General features: G+C 35.7%; 1 protein-coding gene across 1 annotated transcript in view; it reads right to left on the bottom strand.

The window, feature by feature from the left end:
* CFTR (CF transmembrane conductance regulator) overlaps positions 1-22,279 on the bottom strand; it is a 233,003-nt gene that overhangs the window by 19,706 nt on the left and 191,018 nt on the right. Inside the window, exons 25-26 of the mRNA XM_068549816.1 lie at positions 19,004-19,255; positions 3,955-4,110 (exon numbers count right to left, since the gene is read on the bottom strand). Coding sequence (XP_068405917.1) covers positions 3,955-4,110; positions 19,004-19,255 — 408 coding nt within the window. The remainder of the gene's footprint in view (positions 1-3,954; positions 4,111-19,003; positions 19,256-22,279) is intronic.

The raw sequence follows: 22,279 nt of genomic DNA, 5'->3' as shown, positions 1-22,279 counted from the left end.
ATAACACAGTGTGTTGTAATTGCTACATGCCAGGGAGTAGTTTAAGTACTTCGAGTTATTTATTCCTTTACTCATTTAATCCTCATAAAACCCCAATGAAGTAGTTACTACCATTATACACATTTTACAGACAAGGAAATTGAGGCTCAGAGAAATTAAATAAATTGCATAAGGTCATACGGCACGAAAACCCAGACACTGGTAGAACCACAGCCTCTTGTAAAAGAGAGCAAGCATTTAGTGACTCAGCAGAAAAATATACATCTTGAATTCCTGCCATGTAACCTCCTGTATGTGCCATATAAGAGATAGAAAAATCAGTAAGGGGAAAAAAAAATCTATATTTAATTTAGCATTGCTACTCTAATTCTTCTTGCTAGATTTCTTTGATTGTTGATGATTTTGTCTTTACATCTTGCTTCCTTAACTAGTATGTCTACAAAGTGTTTATAATACTGAGTGGAAATTAAACAAATACACAGATAATTCCAATATAAGACATAGAGAAGTACCAGGAGAGATTTGTAAACAAAGTTCTAGATCCCATCTGGGATTGGGATGTGGGAGTGGAGAGCTGGGGTTAGAGGCAGGGTTAACAGGGAAAGGGAGGGAGTCAGAAAAGGCCATCTGGCAGAGTTTAACATCTGAGATGCCGAAGTGACTCCAGTGAAGGAAGATCATCTCAGACAGAGGAAGTGCGCGGACAGAGGAAATGAGCGAGAAAAGTGAGGTATATCTCACGGCACAGTAAGTCCAGCTTGACTGAAACTTAAAGGTGCCCAGGTATGAAGAGTGGTGGATCTGACTGGGCAGGTTGGGTTGGGACCAGATTATCAGGGACCTAAACCACAAATGGAAGAATCTGGATGTTATTCAGTGAAGAAAGGGGTGTCCTAGAAGGTTTTTGACTTGGCAAATCACAGAGCTGGAATGCTACTGTAAAAAGTTTAATCTGTGTGCAACGTGTAATAGAGAATTCCAAAGAATAAGGTGAGAAAAGCACAGCAGTGGGAGTAAAAGAAGGAAGGCTACAGTTCTGTGGTGGAGGTAGCAATGACAGAGCTTGGAGCTGGATTCTTGCTCATCATTACCTACGGCACTCCATCACTATACTTAATTACCTATGCTTAATTTATCATCTTGGCTTCTTCCTCTGATCTCTGACTTAAGGCAATGAGTTCCCACCGAAAGCTCATGGGTGGGATTGGGACCTCAGTATCTCTTACATAAGTATGGAACCTATGGTACTTATTATCATTTAAAGCATATGGAAGTAGCTTAATAACTAATTATTAAATTGTTAATTATTGTGAAGTTGAATGTGAACTGCTGCACTCACAGTTTCATTGTTCAGCTCTACAGATACATGATTTGGCCTTATCTGATATCCCTGATAGCAAAACATGCTCCAGCTCTGGTGGAAGTCGTATGCAGGTGTGGATTATTTTCAGATCATAAAGTCTTATTACAGGAATAGGCCTAGTCATTCCCCAATTATAGTTTGCAGCCTTTCACATTTGTGATTGAGGCTTTGAAATAAATTTAAACTTATTTTTCTGTTTTTCATGAATTAAGTGATTAACAAGATTCAAGGCGAATGAACAATTTTAAGTCTTGGTGTTCAACTGCCTAAGCCAATGGGACGCTGACTATTGGCCTCGCTGTCTTCTCCACGCTCTCAGAGCTTAGAGGTAAAGTAGATCAAATTAAAGAAGGCTCCACCTTGAAATGTACACAATGTCCTGTTTTCCACGCTGGTACCTTCTCTAAGATTGCTTTCTAGCTGCAGGAGGGAAGAACACACAAACACACACACACACACACACACACACACACTGCAAGAATTTGCCGAAACTAATGACATCTTGTGATTCCACAGCTGACGTCTCGGGATCACTATGAGGGAGAGGGAAGTTTCTTGTTCAAAGTGCCTGTTTCATGTGTCTGAAAACAAGTGACTAATTGACCTAGAGATCTCTGTTATCTCAATGTCAGAGGTCTTGGGGGAACCTCTTGTAAGGTCAGAAAGATGGAAGGGGAAAAAAAAGATGGAAAAGCAAACAAAAATAGTTCCTGGATTTTTAATTTCTTCTTTCTGCTTTTTAAAGATCAAACTCCAGGAAAGGAAAAAAATTACTTAATTTGAACTTTCAAAGGAAAGTTGGGAAAATAAAAGCAACTCTTGGTTTGGATGTTATAAAGGTCTGAGGAGTTTACCCTCTTTCTCTCTTTCTTGGGCATTCACTTAACGTTCTCAGGATGTCACTGTACAAGAAATAGTACCTTCTGTCTACAGACATCCTTGTGATACCGGAAGACAGTCCCAGAAACCAGGGTCATAAACATGTACAATGAGAAGCATTTTTATTAGCACAATTACACAGTTTTAAAGGCATAGCTCAAAGTATTTCTTGTTTAGTTTATAAAAAACTTGATGCCATAGAAGAGGGAAAAGGCAAGTTTGGAAGATTCACGTTGGCAGAGAGGCAAGATAAAGAATTTTCATAATTCTAGCCCACTTGGTTTTCCTCTACGTTTTGCATATTTGGGTTCCTAAATAGAACATACAATAAAACAAAAATCTATTCATCACATGGCAGATAAACTAAAGGATTCTCAATGAAACTGAAATTATTTCTTAGAGCTTTGCTTATTCTAATGGGCAAATTTGTATAAACAAGAACAACAAAAAAGAACCAAAGTTTCACTACTGTAGTTTAAAATGGGATCAGAAAACAGAGTCAACTGAAGGCAATGCTTCTCGGAAAACCAAATTCTATCCCATGCTCTTCAACATTGTTATCTTGCCTAATGCTGTCACCTTGGGATACTTGTATTCCCAGTGTTTCTTTATCTTCAGACCCTCTGACAATCCCTTTTTTCTTTCTGAAGAAACAATACTGTTTTTCAAAAGTTCAACCAAAGCTGAACTTTTGAAAAAGCTTTTGATGAAGCTTCTGGCAACATGACAAAGTTTAGACAAATGAATTAAAAGCATCAGTCTAGCAGTTACAATATTTAGTGCCTCATTAGATGAAAGGAGCAAATGTTCCACAGAGGTAATCTATCAAGAAATACAAGCTGTTTTCTCAGGCTAGATTTGCAGCCTGTAGCATCTACCTGGAGATGCTCCTGGCATTTTAATTTTGTGTTAAAAGTAGAGAATTGTTAGGACCATGGTAGTAGAAAGGATTCAGTGCCCATTAGTACAAGGGGGAACAAAGATATTAAAACAGCAACTATATCCATAGAGATGAGAACAAACACCAGTAGATATACAGCCCATGCCTTTCAGATTTGGTCCCAGTAAAGACATTCCTTGGTTTCCATTAAGATCATTTAAAAATGGAACTGTTGCTATTTCTCTCATAATTAAAAAGTCCTCTTGCACAATAACACAGATGGAATATACTAAGCCAGTGAGGCTGAAGATCCTTTGTGACACAAATAAAAGAGTGACATTAAAAAAAAAAAAAAGCTACAGATTACTCTGACATGGTTCATTCTATTCAAAGAACAAAAAAAAAACCAATCATTACACTTTTTATTTTCAATTCCACTACTGCATGCTTCCAAGTGTTTGTTATTTCAGCAGCATCTTTTATATCTTGCAAAGCATTTCTCAACCTGCTGTGATTGCTAACTTGGAGCTCAGACCACTGAAGCAGAAAAAAAAAAAATTGATAAAAACAAAAGCCCCATGCTCCTGCTGTGGTTTATGTCTTCTGGAAAAAGCTATCAAAACTATTAATAGTTCAATAACTGTATGTCAGAAAATTCCAAACTTCTAGAAGTAGTTTTTCTCCGTATGAAAAGGCTGCATTGCAGAAAAAAAAAGACAGCAATACATAGGGAATATATTTTGCAGGGAAATGTGAATTTGAGTGCAAGTGTCAAATAAAGGGAAAAATGTACTTAGTCATTTTTTTTACTAGCTAAGTCTTTCTGGCTTACCTGTGGTATGACTCCAAAGGCTTTCCTCCACTGTTGCAAAGTTACTGAATCCCAAGACACACCATCTATTTGGATTTCTCCTTTGGTGTTCAGCAGTCTCAAAAAAGCCAGTAACAAAGTGCTCTTCCCTGATCCAGTTCTTCCCAAGAGGCCCACCTAGAACATAAGTGATGGAATTACTCGTGTGACAGACAGATACAATACCATAAATGTAATCTGGTATTAAACGTTAGTAAAAAACCCCAGTGGAACCGTTTTCTTGTTGCTGTTGTTGTTTTGTTTGTTTTTTAAATCATCACCAGGGGAAGTTTCACTTATTCATTCAAACCTTTTTGCACACTTCAAATTCTGACCAAAACTGATCTGGAACAGAGCAACCCTGGAAGACAATATAGAAGCTGGCCATAACGGATTGGACCCCTGATGCTGGGTTCATTTATCACTGACCTTTACGAACGGCAAAAAGGTTGAAAATGCCCATTTTGCATCGAAGAAAACAAAGATAGAGTGTCTTAATGCACATAATTTTTGAGAATGGGCTCAAGCCAGAAGCAGAGACCTATAGCTTGATCTAGTTCCAAACATAAATATGAGTTTGAAAATTAATAAATCTGCAACAGTTCTAATATTTAGATACTGCCATAATAAAATAAGCGAGCATCAAGTTTAGGCCTAAAATAAAGAATAAGTTCACATTCTCATGGAAGGCAGGTTGGGCCTTGCCACTCCTCAGTGGATAAGCACGTGGACAGTTGTCAAATCAACTTCTTATATCCATTCTGATTGACAAGAAGAGAATTTTAGGAAGCGAAAGGGATATTAAGGAAAAGAAAAAACTATTCTTGTTCCTTAAAGACTGTAAGAACACAGCATGGAAGTGAGAAGGCTGTGTACTGCAAGGAGAGGACAGGTGCCTCATGTGCCCCACAGGGAGCTGACTCTGTGTTCTGATGCCAGCTCAGACCCAGCTCTTAGAGGAAGATGCTGTGAGTGGGACAGAACATTTCTGCAGGCATTAACTAAACCCTGAATAAACTGCTCAAACTTTAGTGGCACTGAATGTTTCTTTCTTTCCCCTTACATTATTGCTATTTCTTTTTTTATCATTTGGCCTTTTTACAAGAGAGCTGAACAAATGGTCTTGTAAATCGTGCTTTTTACACTATTTGTGGTAAAGGACAGTTTTGCTTTGTGTTTTAGTTTCCAATCCACCACCAGTACTTTAAAAAGTAGAAAATAAAAATGAATTTCGAAATGCTTACTCTCGATTTCTCTACTTATTACAGACTAGTAACAGTTTCTAAACCGGAACTAGTTACAGACCACAATAAATGCTTGAGAGCGTACAGAAACCCACAATAATAATAACTTATTGAATACTGATTAGGAACCTGGTAGTAAACTAGGCCTTTAGGTAAGCTGATAAACAAAAGTGACACAATTGTCTTTCTGTCTATCATAAGAGCCCTATAATGGGACTTTCACACGTTTGTTTTCTGAGACAGCTGAGAAAATCAGATAAACAACATGTTATACATAACACTCTGTTGAGGTTCTTCATACTACTAATCACAATTGGTAATTATTTTATTTATTCTTTCCTTGATTATTGCTTGTATTCACCCAAAGAATATAAGTTCAAAAAGGTCAGGGTAATCTATCTTGTTTTCCACTGAATTCTCAGCACCTGGCATAGTGGTTGGCTCACATAAATACTCAATAAAAACTTATTTGGATTGACTGAGAGACAGTCAGATGGAAGGATGAATGGATGGATGGACAGACAGACAGATAGGTGGGTGAGCAGGTGGGTAGATAGATGGAAGGAAGGAAGGAAGGAAAGAAGGAAGGAAGGAAGGAAGGAAGGAAGGGAGGAAGGGAGGGAGGGCAGATGAATGAATAAACTTACTTAGTAGATCTAATAAATAAATTGATAGAGTCAATTTTGGTCAATTACCAGATCAACTCTTAATTTAAAAATCTTGTGGAATTTCATATGCACACTTCTATTTCTGAATGAGCCCATGTTGTACAAACACATTCACTATACATTATGATTTTCCAAACACAACAGTAAGGCTTTGTATAAACAATCTGAGTATGCCCTGTGTAGATGAGGCATGAGGAAAGAGAAGCGAAGGCAAATTCAAGAGCAGAAAGTGATCTGCTCTAAAGTCATATCAAGCACTTTTGATGAAAAGTTCCTTGAGTTTCAGACTCTTAAATCATTAGCCAGGATTCTAATGATTAGGATAAATGACTACATTCCTTTTCCTTAAGAAGCAAACATTGAATGTTTAGAGAACACAGGTTTTATGTTGGGATAAAACTGGATTAAGACGCAATTTGTAAATCTTTAGCTTTAAAGTTTTTAGCTATCACTCTGGTTTCCTTATATTGTTGAACTGCTGGCATTGCATTATGTCATACACGGTTTTCAACAGCACGGAATCTAATTGGTTCATACATAACAAAGTCTTCTGTTGTTTATATAATTGGCACATAATAATTCTTTTCCAGGATTTGTTTTTCCAGGCTTCTCAGTGATCTGTTGAATAAGGCCAGAGTACTTCCCGCAAATAAGCTTTTAAGATAGATCTTAATTCCAAGTCAATGTTTTCTAGTAACTTCAGTATACCTCCTCTTTGAGAACTTTGGATCAAGATAAATCAAAATGTTATGTGGAAAGTTAAACAGTGTTGAGTTTGGTGCTAGCTGTAATTGCATTGTACCATGACTAGAACAGTCTCAGTACATTCTTTTCAGAGTGTCTTATTCGCCATTTTAATACTGCAACAGATTGAAACCTGTTGTAATTATTTTTCACCTCCTTTAGTCTCCAGAAATCAAGATGCCAAATCAAATGAAATTTGGATCCCCAGAGTTATAATAATTGTAACTTTTATATGTTGATTATTAATCTGTTTATTATTAATAAAACATAATTCCTAACATAATAAGTTCTTGAGACTATGCTCCTTATAAAACCAGTATAAGACAGAATTCCACATGTGTTTAACAAATCGAATAGATACTAGGCACTTATGCTGCTATGATCTGAGCCCCTGATATTGTGTGAAATTGTTTGTGGCATCTTAGTATTTTAAAGAGACTACAAATGGAGAAAGCAGATAAGCTCACCCAAAAGAACAGACCTTGAAGTCTGATGCAATATCTATTTAATCAGAGGACTGTCCAGTACTGTAATATATACAATATATCATCTGAGGCATTTTGTTAAGTCTAGGTTTATCATGAAAGACTTAGCTCCAAATTAAAATCACAGCCTGTATTTTGAGAGGAAAGAGAAAACGAAAAAAAGGAAGAGATATTCTAGTTAGGGCAAGGTGATGTTAAAAATTTAGGCAAAAATCAAAAGCTTTTAAGAAAAAACAATTTGAGACTGGAAAGAAAAATAAGTTTTTTTTTAAGTTACTGTTTTTAAGTTAAAGTTATGAAATACTTGCTACATTTCTCATGCATTGAAAATAAAATTTTAAAGCACAGGTTCTGTGAAGTAAAGGCCTAAATTAAGAGCCCAGAAAGTAATAGGACATCTCTTCACTAAAGTAATTTCTATGAACAAAGTGTTTTAATATGAAGATTGAATCATTCTTCTGCACAAAATATTGATTTTTTCATCTTTTCACCATGCTACAGGCTGAATATTTGTGTCTCTCCTAAATTCATATGTTGAAATCCTAACCCTCAATGTGACAGTATTAGGAGGTAGGGCCATTGGGAGGTGATTTGGTCATGAGGGTGGAGCCTTCATGAATGGGATTAGTGCCCTTATAAAAGAGGCCCCAGAGAAATCCCTTGTCCCTTCCACCATGTGAGGTTACAGTGAGAAGACAGACACCTATGATGAAGTGGGCTCTCATCAGACACTGAACCTGTGGTGCCATGATCTTGGACTTCCCAGACTCCAGAATTGTAAGAAATAAATTTCTGTTGTTTATAAGTCACGAAGCCTATGATATTTTGTTATAGCAGCCTGAATGGACTCAGACACACCATAGAACCAAGAACACCGAAATTCATTAAAAATTAAACAAGAAATGCCCATTTAAGTCCTTTTCCAATGTTTTCTCTCTCTCTTTTAAGAAGATGAATTAGACCACAGTTAAGCTTGCAGGATTTTTGGATAATAGAAATAATATACAGATGGTCCCTGAGTTAAGATGGTTTGACTTACAATTTTCTGACTTTACAATGATGCGAAAGCAATATGCATTCAGTAGAAACTGTACTTTGAATTTTGAATTTTGATCTTTTCCTGGGCTAGTGATATGTGGTACGATACTCTCTCATGATGCTGGATAGCAGCAGTGAGCTGCAGCTCCCAGTCAGCCATGCGATTATGAGGGTAAACAACTGATACACTCACAACCTTTCCATAACCATACAACCATTCTGTTTCCACTCAGTATAATATTCAATAAATTACATGAGATATTCAACACTTTATTATAAAATAGGCTTTGTGTAAGACAACTTTGCCCAACTGTAGGCTAACGTAAGTGTTCTGAGCTTGTTTAAGGTAGGCCAGGCTAAGCTATGATGTTTAGTAGATTAAGTGTATTAAATGCATTTTTGACTTAATATTTTCAACTTATGATGGGTTCAACAGGACATAACCCCATCATAAGTCAAGGAAGAGCCATACTAAACTTGAGCCTACTTCTTAATCACCATGCAAGAAGTTTTTTGGCGGGCATCTTGTTACGGTTTGCAAGATGTTGTTAAAGGTTCTAAGGGCAAAGCAGTAGAAATTACATTCTTAAGAGAGTTGCTCAGAATAACATTTTAAGAATCAATTCCTACTGTAATCAATCATATGACCTAGAAGTAGGTATAATCCATTCATTCATTCATGCATTTAACATATAGTAAGCTAGGCAATGTGCCAGGCAAAGGGACCAAAAAATTGAAAAACAAGACTTCTAGTTTCTGGTCCAGCATATAAGGAATTTGGGTGTCATCACTCTATCTTAACAACAAGTGAAAAGCTGAGCAAACTGAAAATCAAAACTCTTCTTAGATCCTTCAGAAAATGAAGTCACAGGGCAAATCATTGCCACCACAAGTGGAGAGAGAGAGACAGAATCACAACTTACTGGAGCAGAAACACATGATCATAAACTTCCATAGCAACTTGAGCGAGGGTAGGGAAATCTAAACTGTAACCAACAAATTGCTGGAGGCTCAGTGTGGTCAAGTCTGAGAGTAAAAACCTCCCAGTGAGGTCATTCATAGAGAGGTCCCCACACTTTTGTAAGTATTACCTGCAGGAGCTCAATTACAGTTCATCTCACAGTGAAATACACAGAAATACCCTCTGGTGCATCCAGCAGGAAGATGTGGGAAACCACAATTTCATAATATTACAGAACATTCTGTTTTTCTTAACAAGGCCTCCTTCAAGAGAAACTATTTTACCAGAACCTAACCTACTGGGTTTTTTATTAGAACCTAACTGCTCAAAGAAAGGAGAATACTCAACTCCAGCCCACACAAGTGTACTGTTGCACCTAAGGGGGAGAAGAATCTGAGAAGCACTTGTGAAGTTCACTGCTCAAGGGCACAGTCTCAATAAAAGACTGAGACTTAATTATAGAACAATAGAACACTTCCCTTTTCCCCAGACCTTACACCACTAAAGGCCTAATTATCAGTTTCTTTTATCCAGTATATCATGCCCACCTTTCAACAAAAAAATCACAAAGTAGGGAATTCCCTGGTGGTCCAGTGGTTAAGACTTCACCTTCCAATGCAGGGGGTACAGGTTCGATCCCTGGTGAGGGAGCTAAGATCCCATATGCCTCGTGGCCAAAAAACCAAAACATAAAACAGAAGCAATATTGTAACAAATTCAATAAAGACTTTAAAAATGGTCCATGTCAAAAAAAAAAAATCTTTAAAAAAAAATTACAAGGTACACTAAAAGGCAAAAAACACAGTATGAAGAGATTAAGCAAGCATCAGAACCGAGTCAGATATGCCAGAAATGTTGGGATTATCAGTCTAGGAATTTAAAACAACTATGAATAATATGCTAAGAGCTCTAATGGAAAAAGTAGAAAACATGCAAGAACAGATAGTGTAAACAGAGAGAATGAAATTTTAATAAAATTAAAAAAGAAATGCAAGAGATAAAAAACAACAACAACACTTTAACAGAAATGAAGAATGGCTATGATGGGCACAGCAGACTGAACATGGCTAGGAAAAAAAACCTGTGAGCTTGAGGCTATGACAACAGAAACCTCCAAACCAAAAAACAAAGAGAAAAAGACTAAACAAAAAAAACCCCAGAATATCCAAGAACTGTGGGACAATTACAAAAGGTATAGTATACCACTAATGGAAATACCAGAAGGAGAAGAAAGAGAGAAAGGAACAAAAATACTTGAAACAATAATGACTCAGAACTTCCCCAAATTAATGTCAAAAACTAAACCACAGGTCCAGGAAGTTCACAGAACACCAAGCAGGATAAATGCCAAAAAACTACATGTAGGTATATCATATTCAAACTACAGAAAATCAGAGATAAAGAAAAAATCTTGAAAGAAGCCAGAGGGGAAAAAACCACCTTATTTATAGAGGAACAAAGAAAAGAACTAAATTCAACTATTCTTCAGAAAACATGCAAGCAAAAAAAGAATGGAGTGAAATATTTAAAGTGTTGAGAGAAAAGGACCACCAAGCTAGAATTCTGTACCTTGTGAAATTATCCTTCAAAAGATAAGGGAGAAATAAAGACTTTCTCAAACAAAAATCAAGGGAATTTGATGCCAGTAGATCAGCTTTGCAATAAATGTTTTAAAAAGTTCTTCAGGAAAATTAAGTCAGAAATTCTGATCTACGTAAAGAAAGGAAGAGCATCAGAGCATGAATAAGTGAAGGTAAAATAAGAAATATTATTTTTCTTATTCTTAATTGATCTGACAGGTAGTAGTGTGTTCAAAATAATAATAGCAACAATGTATTCAATTATGTATGTTTATATATATGCTTCTGTATACGTGAAATGAATGGCAGCAACAATACAAGGGACAAAGAGGGAGGAAGTGGGAATACAGTTGACCCTTGAACAACACAGGTTTGAACAAGTGCAAGTCCACTTACACGCAGATTATTTTCAATAGTAAACACTACAGTGCTACAATATCCAGAGTTGGTTGAATTAGATGATGCAGAACTGCGGATAAAGAGGGACCATGTGTACAGAGCAATCTCGGATAAACAGAGAAGATATTTTCGACTGTGCAGAGGGTGGGCACCCCCTACCTCCACCCTGTTCAGGGGTCAACTGTATTTTGTTATAATAACATACTTCCACGACCTGTGAGGCACTATAGTGTTGTTTAAAGGTGACCTGGATTAGTTGAAAACATATATTGCAAATTTTAGGGCAACTACAAAAAGTTTTAATCTCTCTCACCTATTTCTCTCATCCTCCCAGTGCCCACCCCTCTGGCAACCACTTGTTCTCTGTATCTATGACTCTCTGTTTTGTTATATTTGTTCATTTTTTTTGTTTTTAGAGTTCATGTATAAGTGAAGCCAGATGGTATTTGTCTTTCCCTGACTAATTTCACTTTAAAGAAATAAACCCACTTTAAATGTAAAGGCATATAGAAATAGATTAAAAGTACAGAAAAAGATATACCATGTTAACACTAATTAAAGAAAGTTGTAGTAACTAATTTTACACAGAGCAGATATCAGAGCAAGAGAAATTATCAGATAAGGGGTACCATATAATGATAAAGGGGCCAATACTCCAGAAAGACATAATTTTTAATGTGTATATGCCTAACAACATTGTGTCAAAATAACATGAGGCAAAAACTGACAGAATTGCAAAGAGAAATAGATGAATCCACTATTACAGTTGGAGACTTCAATATTCCTCTGTCAAAAATGGACCGACACAGAAGTTAGAAAATCAATAAGGATATAATTGAACTCTACACAATCATCAGTCAATTGGATATAATTAACACCTATAGACTACTTCATCCAACAACAGCAAAATAACATTCTTCTCAAGCTCGCAGGGAACATTCACCAAGATAAATCACATTATGGGTCATAAAACACAATTTAACGAATTCAAGAGAATGCAACTCATACAATGTATGCTCTCAGACCACGATGGAATTAAACCAGAAATCAATAACGGAAAGACAGCTGGAAAATCCCCAAATACTTGGACATTAAACAACACATAGGGTAAAAAAGAAATCTCAAGGGAAAAAAAGATTTCAAATAAATGAAAATAAGAAAGAAATTTATCAGATTTTGTGGTACGCAGCAAAAGCAGTACAGAGAGAAATTTATAATATTAAATGCTATAGAAAAGAAGAAATATCTAATATAGAAATATCTAATATATCTCATACAAAATAATATATATCTGTAGTATAATATAAATATCTTGTATAGAAAAGAATATGTAATACAAAAAAGAAGAAATAACTAAAATCAATAATCTAAGCTTCCATCTTAGGAAACCAGAAAAAGAAGAGTAAATTAAATCAAAATTAGGCAGAAGAAAAATAAATAAATAACAATTACAGTAGAATCAACCAATTGAAAACAGGAAATTGGTAGGGAAAATCAATGAAACTAAAAACTGGTTCTCTGAAAAGATCATTAAATTTTATAAGTTTCTAGCCAGGCTAACTAAGAAAATAAGAGAGATGACACAAATTACTAACATCAAAAATGAAAGAATATTTACCTTATTTAGCATAAGGAATGTGGTTAATATTGTAATAACTTTGTATGGGGATGGATGGTTACTAGACTTATTGTGGTGACCATTTCATAATGTATGCAGATGTCAAATCACTATGTAGTACACCTGAACCTTACATAATAGTATGTCAACTATATTTCAATTAAAAATTTTTTAAAGAAATGAAAGAGGGAAACTCACTACCTCTCTTAATACATATTATTAATAGTAAAGAAATACTATGAAAAACTCTATGCCCACTGGTTTGATAACTTAGATGAAATGAACAAATTCCTTAAAAGATACAATCTGCCAAAACTCAAAAGAAGAAATAGACAATCTGAATAGGCATATACTTTTTAAAGAAATTGAATTGATAATTAATAACCTTCCAAATCAGAAAGCACCAATCCCAGATAGATTCACTGGTAAATTCTACAAGTCACCTAAAGTAGAAATTCTACCAATTTTCTACAATCTCATTCAGAAGATAGAAGCAAAAGGGATACATCCTAAATCATTCTATGAGACCAGCATTGCCAGAATACCAAAACTAAAGATATTACAGATCAATATTTCTCATGAACATAGATGCAAAATGCTTTAAAAAATTAACAAATGAAACCCAACAACGTATAAAGAGAATTATACACCATGACCAAGTGGGATTTATCCCAGATATGCAGGGTTGGTTCAACATTTGAAAATCAATTAATACAATCCATCATATCAACAGGCAAGAAAAATAATACGGCCATATCAACAGATGCAGAAAAAGCCTTTGACAAAATCCACCACCAATGCCTGATAAAAGCTCTTAGCAAAGTAGGAATAGAGGGGAAGGTCATCAACTTGATAAAGAACCTCTACAAAAACCCTACGGCTATTATTACTGAATGATGGAAAACGTGAAGCTTTCCCACTAAGATCAACATCAAGGCAAGAATGCTCCCCTCTTACAACTGCTTTCAGCATCCTAATCTTAGCTAATGCAACAAGACAAGAAAAGGAAATAAAAGGCATACAGATTGAGAAGAACAAAGTAAAACTGTTTTTGTTCACAGATGACGTTATCATCTATGTAGAAAGTACAAAAGAATCAACACTAAAACTCCTGGAACTAATAAGTGACTATAGCAAGATTGCAGGATACAAGGTTAATATACAGAAGTCAACTGCTTTCCTACATACCAGCAATGAACAAGTGGAATTTTAAATTAAAAACAAAATACAATTTACATTAGCACTCCCCAAAATGAAATACTTAGGTATAAATCTAAGAAAATATACACAAGATCAGGATGAGAAAAATTACAAAAGTGATGAATTAAATCAAAGAAAAATTAAACAAATAGAGAGATATTCCATGTTCATGGATAGGAAGACTCAATATTGTCAAGATGTTGATTCTTCTCAACTTGATCTATAGATTCAGTGCAATCCCAGTCAAAATCCCAGCAAGTTATTTTGTGTATATGGCAAACTGATTCTAAAGTTTATATGGAGATGCAAAAGAACAGTCAACACATTATTGAAGGAGAAGAACAAAATCAGAGGACTGACACTACTCAACTTCGATGATTGTGGAAGTTGACTTAAAATATTAAGGCAGCCTAATAAGAACACCTTCAGTTTTCCAGCTTTTTGCTCAGTGATTCTCTTTAACTCCACTTCTCTTTAACTCCACTTATCTCCTTTCCTCCTGTCTCAAGAAACAAAACAAAACAAAACAAACAAACAAAAAAAACTCCCAACTACTCCTACAGAACAAAGGCAAATCCCTCTATATACCCATCCTCTTAGACAGATGTTCTTGCTTTCTCTCTCCCACCACCAACACTGGTGTTCTATATAACCCCTCAGTTTAGGACTCACCCATTCCCTAAGCCTTTACAGTTGGAATCCTACCCTCACTCTTCTACATCACTCCTCTACACCTAACGACTCTCTTAGATATGGGTTCTCACAAGTAGATGGGCATGTATCAGCACCACCTGGAAGGTGTGATAAAACACAGACCACTGTCCCCACCCCTTGGGCAGTAGGGCTCAGTGAGGCTCAAAAATATGCATCTCTCGCAAGTTTTCAAGTGACGCAGATGATGCTGGTGCAGGAACCACACTTTGAGAACCACTGCTTTCAAAGACCATGTGGTAGCAAAATCAATTAGGATTTTCTGAGTTATAACCTCCCTTTATTGCTTTGGCTCTCAAGATCCATAATCTGCATCAACTTGCACCAATCTTGGATCCAATTACATCCTTTATGCATCCTCCAGTCATCGAATGACTGAACCAGTCATTGTTTTCCGTACATGCTCCATGCCTCATGTTTTTCCCTCTGCCTACAGCACCCTTCTTCACCCACCTTAATTATTCAAATCACAGTTTAAGTCTTGAAGCCTCATTCTAAATGCCACTTCCTGTGGCAAACCTTCCCTGAATAGCCCAACTCCCAGCCAAATGATAATAACTGCTTCCTCTTCTGAATTACCTTAGCATTTTATCTATATATCTCTTATTCAAGGGTATAATTTTTGGGGGCGGGGAGGGGAGCTCTTTTCAAGAATAAAGATTTCAAAATTATAAACACAAAATTATGTACAGGCCCTTGAAAGGGGCTCAGGCAAGTGAAGTTCTTTGAAACCTCAGCCTTGTTAGCTTCAGAGTCATTCTGCTTTAGCTGTTACTGGATTTCACATTTCCCCTTTTAGATTGACATCTTCTGTGACAGATCTCTCTCTCTCTTTCTGTCTTCTTTCTTCTGCTCTTTCTTTTTCTTCTTTTAAGAGAAGCAGGTAAAAAAGGACTTTGAGGTCAGAGAGATCTGAGTTTGAGATCCCTGCTACTTCACTCACTTAACTGATTGTTAGTTTCTTCCACTATGCGCAAAAAGGGTAATAACATCTACCTTTGGAGTTATAATAAGATCAAATGTGATAGCAAATAAAGGTCTTTAAACAGTGCTTAGGACATGATAAGTGCTCTATAAACATCTATAGCCTTATGTGAGTAATTTTCAATTCTCCCAAATCACCTAGGGAGTGTCTTGCAAAGACACATCGCCTGCTTCCTGTATAAAGGTTCAGAGAAGATGGAATGCCTGGGCATATTGCTTCTTCTCATTTTACAGCATCTCTGATTACTACTCTCACATCAAGGAAACTACCTACAAAAATGAGGACTCTGAAACTCTGTCACTCTACTAGGACTTGTTTGTATTTAATTTAGTGGGCAAGTGAGCATTGGAAAAGCAAATGGATGGGAGAATGTCAGGAGGAGGGAAAGCAAATAATTTACCAAATCTATTCCTCCTGTGGATCAACCTATCTGTTGCTGTTGTTATAACTTCACAGCGCTTTTGGCATCCATCCTGGTGACCTTCAGCTGCCTATGGCATTCATTGATGTATGAAGCAAGAAAGAGTAATTAATTATGCTTTTCTCAATGGAAGGGAAGAATGAAGGCAAACCGTTAATTTTACTTAGTTCCAAAGCATAACTTTAGACAACCTCATTCTAATATTAGGGGAAAATTCAGTCTAGAACCTAGTCTTTCCATTTATGCCCATTTATACTTTTCTCTCAGGAAAAAACAAATCTCATTCTTGATGAGCATAAATATAATAAAGAGCTAATTTTAGTAGTATGTGAATATATTTTTCCTAACTAGACTAAAAGGTAAGTCAAAATTTCCAGTGTGCAATTTCAAGCCATTTAGCATAAGATGTAGAAAATTTTTGCTCACTCTATACTTTTTTCTTATCAGAACTTTGCCTAATACATCCAATTATCAAACATTCCTAAACCCATGGGCAAAAGCAAGTGAAAACAGTCTGTTTCTGTGTTGGTGACAGTGATGATGGCCTAACAAACCTTACTGACCATTACCTCCCCAGTTAAAAAAAAAATCTCTGTTTGAAATTAAACCACAGAGAGATGAAGTTTTAAAATTCAGTTTTCAGGGAATTCGTTGGTGGCACAGTGGTTAAGACTTCGTGCTCCCAATGCAGGGGGCCCGGGTTCGATCCCTGGTCAGGGAACTAGATCCCAAATGCATGCCACAACTAAGGAGCCGGTGAGCCGCAACTAAGACTGGCGCAACCCAATAAATATTTTTAAAAATAAATAAAATAAAATAAAATTCAGTTTTCATAAGAAGTGGCCCTATTGTATTCTATCTCAATTTAAATGGAAAAGAAAGCAATCAAAACAATATAATACTCCTGCTAGATTTACAGAGTGGCCCAGAATAAGGAATCTGGAGAGAATATAAAATCCCATTTACAGAGCATAAAATGTAGGGAGAATGACCATCCCCTTCTCTAAGAATCAATTCCAGAATCCGTACATTTCAGTAACTTCTGTGAATTCAGCCCAGTGCTGGGATCCATAAAAAACACTTCAAAATAGTACAAGGTTATTTTTGCTTATTAAATAATAAAAAATTATTGCTTCATAAATAATTATAGCTTAGTGCATTATTGGGAAAAAAATTTAACAATCCATACCTTGATGAAAACTCCAACTAAACAAGCAAATTGAAAAAAGCTAAGAAAAAAAGTACCACTTGTTTGAAAGAGTGTCAATTATGTAAAATTTAAGAAAACTTTAGATGGAATCAGCAACAAAATATTTCCCTCACCTGAAATGGAAGATAGTTTCAAGATGCAAAATCTAAAACATGTTATAATTTTTGTTTATTTAACAGCTTCTTTAGTTGGTAAGGTAGCAATCAATTAGATATTCTGCAAGTAGAATCACATTTAAAATGGTCCCAGGGCTTCCCTGGTGGCGCAGCGGTTGAGAATCCGTCTGCCAATGCAGTTCGATTCCTGGTCCAGGAAGATCCCACATGCCACAGAGCAACTAAGCCTGTGCGCCACAACTACAGAGCCTGTGCTCTAGAGCGCATGAGCCACAACTATTGAGCCTGCATGCCGCAACCACTGAAGCCCACGTGCCTAGAGCCCGTGCTCCACAAGAGAAGCCACCGCAATGAGAAGCCTGCGCACCGCAACAAAGAGTAGCCCCCGCTCACCGCAACTAGAGAAAGCATGCACACAGCAACAAAGACCCAACTCAGCCAAAAATAAATAAATAAAATAAATAAACTGAAAAAAAAAAAAAAAGGTCCCATTATATGCCCAGGAGTGGGATTGCTGGATCATATGGTAGCTCTATTTTTAGTTTTTTAAGGAACCTCCATACTGTTCTCCATAGTGACTACGCCAATTTACATTCCCACCAACAGTGTAGGAGGGATCCTTTTGCTCCACACCATCTCCAGCACTTATTATTTGTAGACTTTTTGATGATGGTCATTCTGACCAGTGTGAGGTGATATCTCACTGTAGTTCTGATTTGCATTTCTCTAATAATTAGTGATGTCTAGCATCTTTTCATGTGTTTTTTGGCCATGTGTATGTCTTCTTTGGAGAAATGTCTATTTAGATCTTCTACCCATTTTTTGATTGGGTTGTTTGTTTTTTGATATTGAGCTGCATGAGCTGTTTGTATAAGCAACCTAAATGTCCATCGACAGAGGAATGGATAAAGAAGATGTGGCATATATATATATATATATATATATAATGGAATATTACTCAGCCATAAAAGGAACAAAATAATGTCATTTCCAGCAACATGGATGGACCCAGGATTGTCATACAGAGTGAAGTAAGTTAGAAAGAGAAAGACAAATATAATTTAATATTGCTTATATGTGGAACCTAGAAAAATGGTACAGATGAACTTATTTGCAAAGCAGAAATAGAATCACAGATGTAGAAAACAAACTCATGGTTACCAAGGGGGAAAGAGGTGGGTGGGATGAATTGGGGGATTAGGACTGACATATATACACTACTATGTATAAAATAGATAACTATTGAGCACCTACTGTATAGCAGAGGGAGCGCTACTCAGTGCTCTGTGGTGACCTAAATAGGAATGGAATCTAAAAAAGAGTGCATATATGTATATATATAACTGATTCACTTTGATGTACAGCAGAAACTAACACAACATTGTAAAGTAACTATACTCCAATAAAAATTAATACAAAAATAAAATAAAATGGAATAAAATGGTTCCATTATATAGATTCAGGACTTTGCAAAGTATATTTCACATGAAACAATGACTTCATATAATAACTTGAAAATATTTGTGTTCAATATCGGTCCTAGTCTACAATAACAGTGTTACAAATGGATTCTACTAACACATTGCTTTAGGCTACTGAGATTCACTTACTGAACACAGATTTAACAAAGCAAGCAATGTTTAAATCTCACCCTCTGGCCAGGACTTATTGAGAAGGAAATGTTCTCTAATACGGCATTCCCACCATCTGTATACTTCACTGTGAGGTCTTTGACGGTCATTCGGCCCCCTGAGGGCCAGATGTCATCTTTCTTCACATGTTGATTCTTGATAATCATAACTTTCGAGAGCTGGTCATCCTTGGATGGTTTCAATGACTTGTTAGGTTTACCGTCTTCTGCTGGCATATCAATAAACTTAAAGACTCGGCTCACAGATCGCATCTGAAATAAAAATAATTTTTAATTTTTGTTTAAGAGCTGCAGGCAAAGTCATAATTAGTTTGGTGTTTCCTAAAAAATAACTTGTAAGATGTGATGCTAGCTAGTCGTCACTTGGTTATTTGTTAGGTTTTTCAATGAACTAACAGGAAATAATTGGATGCAATTAAAAGCTTAACCAAGAGAATTAACTAGGATTTCTATAAATGCGCTCTGTATATAACTGCTTATTTTTGTGATCAGTTAATTCTCAGTTATGCAAGCCACACATAAATAGCCAAACTCTACTCAAGGGAATAGATGATGTCAAGGGGAAAACTTTTTTCTACCATGAGTAGTACTACACAATGTTTTACAATTGGTATATTATAGTAAAATATTTCACACCTCTAAACCACTACATAAGAGTCTTGCCTTACTCTCACAGTACATTAATAACTATCGACAATTCTATGTCAGCTGGGTGGTAAGTGGACTCTTGAAGCTTGGTAAATTTTGAATAACTTCACAATAATCTTCAAACAAATTTAAGTCACTGGCATATATCTGTAGTTAAATATTACATTTTTAATCTGAATTACTTAAAGATCAATTTCCATTGCTGAGCAAAATGTGACTGTGTATAAGGGCTGTATTTAAAATTCAACCATTTTTAAAATTAATTTATTTTTTAAAATTTATTTTATTGAAGTATAGTTGATTTACAATGTTGTGTTAGTTTCTGGTGTACTACAAAGTGATTCAGTTATGCATATGTATATAAATTCTTTTTCATATTCTTTTCCCTTATGGTTTATCACAGGATATTGAATATAGTTCCCTTGCAACAGTAGGACCTTGTTGTTTATCCATTCTATATATAATAGTTTGCATCTGTTAACCTCAAACTCCCAATCCATCCCCCCACCACTGCCTACCCGCCTTGGCAACCACAAGTCCATTCTCTATGTCTGTGAGTCTGTTTCTGTTTTGTAAATAAGTTCATTTGTGTCATATTTTAGATTCTACATATAAGTGGTATCATATAGTATTTGTCTTTCTCCTTCTGACTTACTTCACTTAGTATGATGATCTCTAGTTGCATCCATGTTGCTGCAAATGGCATTATGAAATTCAACTATTTTTCAAAGGTGCTTAAATTCTTTAACGAGAACATATTTCTCTGAACAATTATAATTTATTGGAATTTGGAATGCGATTTTTAAAATAGCCTGGCATATAATAAGCATCCAATAAATATTTGAAAAAATTTTAAGTGAATAAACGGATAAATATGTGAATGATTAAATATATAAATAAATAAATGAATAAGAAGAAAGAGTTGGAGACTTTGAATTCACTCAATTTCTATTTTTAAAAGATATCATCCTTGATTCTACGGCTTAGTCCTTCACAGGTGTTAACAGCGTACTAGACAGAAATTTTTTTGTCTTAAAAGTAATTGTTGATTCTGGCTTTACCCAGTCAAGAATTTAACCTTCTCCTTTACAATGTTAATTTCTTATCATCGTATTTATAGTTAAGGTTTAGATTATTAGAAATGATTCTTTTTGCAAAAAAAAATGGTGGGAAGAAATGCCTTTGGGCATTTGTCTCTATTATTTCTATTTTTCATTATCAAAAGGTGAAATGGGAAGAATTCTTCACCTTTAGTATTAAATGACTGGTAGATGAATCAGAGAAGTTTAGATATTGATCCTTAACTGAATATTAAAAGTTCCATCTTAGCAAATCTAATAGCGTTGCCTGTTTTCACATGCATTGATCAAGCCTGCTGTTTATAAAGAGCTTTCTTCTATCTAGTAATTGTGTGCTTCAATTTCCTTCATCTTGAAAATACCTTCGAATTATCTTCAATAATTATTTGAAATTCAAAAAGGGAATCTTTTTAAGCCAAACCCACTGTAAATGGAAGTGAAAAGTATCCAAAGCCCACATCCATCATAAATAACTCTAGAGGAAATGAAAGGCATATTATAACTAGTCCTCTGACATAGTATTTTAAATTCCAAATTATGGGTGATTTTCAGGGTTTGTTAAATCCTGATTCAGTTATTTTTTATTAATTTTGAATTAAAGTAAACTGTTGACATTTCTGCATGTCAATGCTGTGAAGAATTCTAAATTAGTCTTTGTTAGGTGCTTTAGTATGTCAAGAAAGCTACTGTATAACAAAAATCCCTCATATTTTCATACTTCCAAGCAATCAAAAAACATGTAAATACTGCTATCTAAACTACTCAAAATTATATGTGGTGTTATTAGAAAATGACATTCAAAACTACTATTTTGGTAGCACTAAAATGTAGTGGATAAGCTTTCTGTGTAAGGATTTGTGTTTGAGTACAGCAAATTACATTCTCCATTAGCAAGGGTGAATCCAGAACTTCTCTGTTTGCTTGTTTGTTTTTTTGTTTTTTGAATGCAGAACTTCTAATGCCAGCTATGATAGATGGAAAGTACCTATCAAATTTAGAAAACAATTTTCAACTCGTCACCTTTCATATAGTCTAATTGCATAAAGTGACCCCAAGACAGGCTATTATAGTTACCCAGAGCATGGTCAAATATCCCTGACCAAGAACTAGTTCACCTTAACCATGGGCACTCATCCACAGCACATGAACATTCACTCAACTCAATGGGTTAGAATATTTTCTGATGGGAAGAAAAGGTGGCTAGTGCAGACACCTGCATTATGGTCAGTTTCTCAGCCACTGAAATGCCATTACTGAATAGATGATGTGGCCAGATAATGTTATGAATTGCTAACTAATTCCTTGTGCCTCGCAGGCTCTCCAATTTGCGCATTCTACTTTCACTGCCTCTCAAGGAGAACCAGAGCACAGAAAATCATTTCTGGTCTTGCAAGTTGCAAAAAATTGCCTTTGTAGTCAGAGATTGACAGTTTGAAAATTTTGAGGCACATGAATATTGCCTTTTAAGCTTCAAAAACCAAACCCTGAAGGACACAAAGCACAGTGTTTATGTAAAAAACAGTAGTCATGGATGAAATTCTGATGGATG

This window comes from Eschrichtius robustus, chromosome 8 (assembly GCF_028021215.1).
Source record: "Eschrichtius robustus isolate mEscRob2 chromosome 8, mEscRob2.pri, whole genome shotgun sequence".
NCBI classification, from domain to species: Eukaryota; Metazoa; Chordata; class Mammalia; order Artiodactyla; family Eschrichtiidae; genus Eschrichtius; species Eschrichtius robustus.
The sequence above is the reverse complement of the archived record's forward strand: the minus strand, read 5'-3'. Positions and strand labels throughout refer to the sequence as shown.